At 38.5% G+C, this 5,581-nt stretch overlaps 1 protein-coding gene across 1 annotated transcript; it reads right to left on the bottom strand.

Annotated features, from left to right (window-relative positions):
• Positions 1–316: 316 nt before the first annotated feature.
• Positions 317–1,576, bottom strand: LOC149211539 (F-box only protein 6-like). The gene has a single exon (XM_089388424.1). It carries the CDS (start codon positions 1,574–1,576, stop codon positions 317–319), a length of 1,260 nt encoding a protein of 419 aa, XP_089244550.1.
• Between the last annotated feature and the right edge of the window lie 4,005 nt (positions 1,577–5,581).

Genomic DNA, 5,581 nt, shown 5'->3' with positions numbered 1-5,581 from the left:
ATTCACCACACCTTAACCAACCAACGACTAGCATAACCACAACAATAAACCGTCGAGTTACCATAAAAACAATCCATCGTATACTTACATTACTTACAATATAATTAGTTTTGATAATATTTGTCATGCTACCAATAATCTCAAAAAGAATAATGATAGTATCAAAAATATTATCACTTCTAAATTTAAGGAAATAATCCATCTTATACTTACATTATATTTAATTTTCATAATGTTTGTCAGGCTACCAATCTCTCTTACGTTCTAAATTACCAAAGCTATGGATTTGGAATACTATTCTAAATAGATGAACCAATTATTTGAGAGTAGTACGTGGATTTGGTTCGACGGCTATAAATCCGTAACGGGCGGCCTGGGCCTCGGCCTCATGGCTTATGGGACAGTTGGGAAGCCAACTCCATGTGTTATCAATTAAACTGTAAACAATAACTCCATGTCTTACTTCGCTGGATAGAGGCCTCCGCGATGGTACGAAACAAACGTGATCTCCAACTCCTGTGCAATCCCAAAATAAAGGATCTGGTTTAAACTTTCCCCTCCACTCTTTCCAAAGGGAGGAAGGCATCTGTGCAATCTCCGCCCATTCCCACTCCGGCGCCGGCGCCGGCTCCGGCTGCCTTTCCTCACTCTTAAACATAAACTCCCACACACTAATCATATGCACGGTGTTGCGCTTCGTATCGAAATCGATGTAGGCAGAGACGAATAGGAGACGGGAACCGCAGGTGATCAACCGCGAATGATGATAATTACGACGGTTCCCCCACTTGTGAGGGAATGGTACAAAACGCATGGGAATGGTTATAGGTGAAGTACCGCTTCCCTCCTCTAAGGGAACGGTGAAAGACGCTATACCATAAACGTCACCCGAACAACAGTATGTGTAGAATGCTCCTTTGTAGTAAATAAGGTCCTGGTGTATATCCAGACTTAAATTCTCCGGAAAGTATCCCGCTATTTTCCATCTTTTTTGGGACGCTTCGTAAATTTCCACCGAATCTTCTCGTTCCTCAAATCTATCTCCATCCAGCGACTGTGTCCCAACAGCTGCAACTTTGTAATCATTATTTTTCTCATCCACGACCATACATTCGACGTAGATCCTTCGGTGTGGGGCCGGAATTTCAACGAACGTTCGTGTATAAGGATTGCAGAGCCTGCTACAGCGTCCTCCACCCATATTTGTGGCCAAGATGAGCCCTCCCACAGAGGGTTTGAAATGATGGATTTCCTGGTAGTCCCCGTCCTTGAGGAAGGAAAAGTCAAAAGAGGAGGTAATCCAGGTCCTGGTGTAGAAACAGAAAGCCATAGATGGGGTTTTCATAGTCAAATCACACAGAACCAGCCGTGGCTGATTCCTGTTGAGAGGTGCCTCAACCCACTTGGTTAACAAGTAGTTCGATGAAAGGAGGTCCTTCCATTGCTGGGAGATCATGCGAAAACTATACACAAACTCCACCGGCAGACGCGCACATATCTCCGTTTGAAAGTCAGTAGGCAATTCGTTCCACCATGAACCCACGTTTTCGTTTTCATTTTCATTTTCCATTTCCATATTCACGACCTTTTCATTTTCATTTTCCATTTCCATATTCACGACTAAATGGGGACCAATAAAGAAGGACCAGAGCAGAAGGACCAATACAATACAGAGCAGAAGGACCAATAAAGAATCCAAGATTTGAGCCTCTTTCGAAAAAAGTACGTAGACTCAGATAGAAAGTACTCTCAGATAGAAAGTAAAAGTACGTAGACTCAGATAGAAAGTACGTAGACTTTATTAGGAAAAGAATTTGCCCGGTAGAGTTTTTCGTGTAATTTTCAAAAATTGAAAAATTTGTTGCAGAAAATATAATATTATATTATAAGAGAATCAAAAAAAAGTTGTGATACTCTTTTTTTTTTTTTAATTATAGGTGACAAGTAAGTACTTACTTTTTAATATTAAGGTTTATGTTTGTCTTTTCAAATAGCTCTAAACCTAAGATATATAAGATATAAGTCTTGCAACTATAAATAATCAATGAGATCATCATATCATTTCTAACATCTTCTTTCCAAAATCCAAAACCTTATCATCTCACTGTGACGTTAAACAAACAAAAATAACTACACACTTAAACACTCGCCTATGTGGCCTTGTATAAAATTAATTGGAAATAGAAGATCAAAAAGCATAACCATTTTGTGGAGGAATCTAAATATGATCTTGCAACTTAGGTGGGTGCTTTCAGGTCCTCTCACATTACTTACCTCATTAAAGGAATGACAAGTCATTGTTCAATCTCTTGGAAATGATTGTTATTGATGTCAAATGTTGTCCAAATCCAGGAGGATACTACATAGTGATCAAATATGAAATTCTGAGATCTTTCCAACGCTATATGGAACTCTCCCTAATTCCATAAGAATAAGGATATATGAAATATATTTTCAAGATGAACCAACTAAAATACAATTTGGAAACCTTATCTTTAAATATTTTTTTACTCCAATTACCTAGCTCAAATGGGAGCGTAAGATATATTGTTCGAAAGCTTATTCTAAGACCTTTCAAATGGTATAGGGTATGCCTTTTAGCTTTCCATAGATGAGCACAAATGAATTTTATAATGTTAATTATACATTCATCCAATTGGACCAGTGAAGTCATCCATAATTTATGAACATGGACATTGGTTGAAACAAAATATGGCACTTCGACATACAAATTCCATTTTTTAATTAAAAGGACATATATTTTATATATTATTTAATGAGCAAAATATAATTTTATATAATATTATACAAACACAAATAAATAATTTTAGATGACAGTATTTTAGGTGACCTGGCAATGACTGAAAAAATTCCAAAGCGGATAGTCAATTACTCATAAAGAGCTTTTCACAAACACATTAAAATATATGGAGGTCAAATCTCAGCAATACAAGATGGGTACAAGGCACTGTGGTGTCGACATACACTAATAGGACTCAATATGATTCTAACCATACTCAACCAAACATAATGGTCACTCATGTTTGATGTTCTGAATAAGCGTAAGTCAATGGTGATGTCACTCACAAAGCTAAGTACAAGTGCTACAAGGCCCTCTTGGGGTAAACCAAGAGGTAAGAAGAGGGAGAAGTTTGGGGGGACATGGGTTGCCAAGAAGAAAATGAGAAATGCAAGTGATGTTGGCTCTGGTATGAAGAAAAATTGGACTCCTGTAGTGGAGGAGATGAAATAGCATGGTCACCAAAATGCATATGGTAATGGTGCTAACATGCCCATGTGAAGAAGGCTCTAACACTCGATAGGTGGAAAATGGAAGATATGGACATGTTGATCCACCTACCCAAGTGTAGGGGTCCCTAACGAGATATCCATGGAATGATATTAAATGGCTATGAATGGAATGGTGTTACTAATATGTCAATTCCATGGGAAATGGGCCTAAAGGAGATGATATAAATAAGAGTAAATAATGGTCACTCATGGAGAAATTTGGCAAATAGACAACAAGTGAAAATACAAGGCGGTGTTCAAGTGCAAGATACAAATTTGAAGAAATTTGATTTAAATAGCATTAGATTTGACATATCATGGAAAAAAAGGCTTCCAGATGAATTGTCAAATCAATGACCTTAATGCTTCATGAAAAGATGTTCCTTGGTGAAGAATCAAAGCTAAAAAGGATTAGGGGATGAACTTTTAGAGGAGGCCTAGAGTCATCCCCCCACAAAGTTAAACATGGAGGACTAGATGGTAGGTGAGTCATCACATAGAGTAAAATGTTTCAATGTAAGATATTGATCATCAACTATATGTAGTGTGTAGATGGTTCACCAGAGAGGTTAGTCGAAAAAAAATATTGAAGAAAGAATAGGATAAGTATCCTTAGAACTTTGGGCCCTAGGGTGAAATCAGATAATAGTCCAAAGGAAAAAATAAGCTAGAGGAGACATGATCAAGGTGGATATTGGTGACCACCCATCTATTCCACTTGGACCCCCAACAATGTCTCTTTCAGTTTTCTAGTTTCCTTAATTGTAGCACAATTTACTATTTTTGGCAGGTTTTTAGGTCCTGAACTTTCAGAGCCTTTTTTAGGCCCTAAACAATGTTTTTAGGGGAAACAGAGAGTCCACAAAATTCTGAAACGGACATGCCAATATATTTTCAACATTTTCCCAAACCGACCTGCCGATTTATCCTAATGAGTAGGACTAGCAATCTACGTGACAAGCTACTGGACACTTTCCTCAGTTACAATTGAAAAGGGAGATGAAGAAGGTGACCTACCTCAGTCTAATGCTATAACATCCTCCTTCGTTGAAGACCTTGAATAAATTGCATCATGGGCTCGGTTTTGCTGCTTATAGTGTTTAAACACCCGCACAAGAGATCAAGAAATAATAAGGGATGCAAATACAAATAGCATATTCGAAAGTAATCTAATTAACAGATCAATGAGTGTTAAGATAAATGATACATAAGCATACACATTTTTGGAAAATGAACCAATTGTACTATATTAATAGAAAATAAGGGGAAGCATACAACCAAGCCTTGATGTTAATTGGCTCTCCTTTAATGGATGTCAAATGAGTAGAATATAGGCACAATCTCAGCACAAGGGTGCAAATGGCCAAAGACAAACCATTTGGGAATGGGAAAAGATGAATATATAGGCATGGAAAGGGAGTTAGTATCTCTCCAGAGATAGGACAAGGCCCTCATATGAAGGAAGTATCTCATTTGGATAAGACCAAAAGGCCAAGATGAGATAACTTGACGTCACCCATGGTGAAAAACCTCCATCTCATCGCTCTAGAAGCTTCTCATCCTCTTTAGGAAAATTTCCTTTTAGGGATCATCATTGATATGCAAGTAAATAGAGAGATGGCATCACAGGGCTAGTATAGTGAAACTAGCAACCATCGCGGATTTCATTACCAAAAGAGCGATGATTGTAAAATTAACGTTTGAGAGCCGGACGCGATGAAGCTAGGGTTTCAGCGATAGGGAGGGTGTGAGCAGACGGCCTTGTAGGAAGCTTTGAAGGTAAGACCATACGAGGGGTGGCGGAGTACGCTTGCGACAGAACAAGCTGGGAATTGGCCTCCATTAGTAGAGGAGAGCCTGTATAAATCAACGAGAACTGAAGGAGCAATGGAAGCAAGTGCGGGGAGGGGAGAGATCCCCTCCTATAAGAACATGACAACAGGGGAATCAAGTAGAGATCAATCACGGAATGGGCCGAGGGCAAACGACAGAGAGAAAACGGCAAAGGGAACCAGTTGGAAGACAAGATTAAACAGAAAATGCCATCCAAGGATAGCGAAAAAACCCAGGTTTGTGATTCTGAACAATAAACTTGAAGAATACAGAAGCTACATGAGAGACTATGTTTTAATATGTAACTTTGTGGGGTTTTGGCCATCAGAGAAAGACCTATCCAAATGGATACAACTACGATGGAAACCAAAAGGCCATGTAGAATTAAAACTGGGCACCAAGGGGTTTTTGACGATAATTTTCTCTAATATAAAAGATAAGGAAAGAATTTTTGAGG

This window comes from Pinus tabuliformis, chromosome 1_1 (genome assembly GCF_031772625.1).
Source record: "Pinus tabuliformis cultivar Carrire ecotype Pingquan chromosome 1_1, CPIR1, whole genome shotgun sequence".
Lineage (NCBI taxonomy): Eukaryota > Viridiplantae > Streptophyta > Pinopsida > Pinales > Pinaceae > Pinus > Pinus tabuliformis.
This window is presented reverse-complemented; position numbering and strand designations above follow the sequence as displayed.

Bases quoted from the DNA above. Each gene is read 5' to 3' on its own strand.
- LOC149211539 (XM_089388424.1), bottom strand. From the start codon at position 1,576: ATGGAAATGGAAAATGAAAATGAAAACGAAAACGTGGGTTCATGGTGG.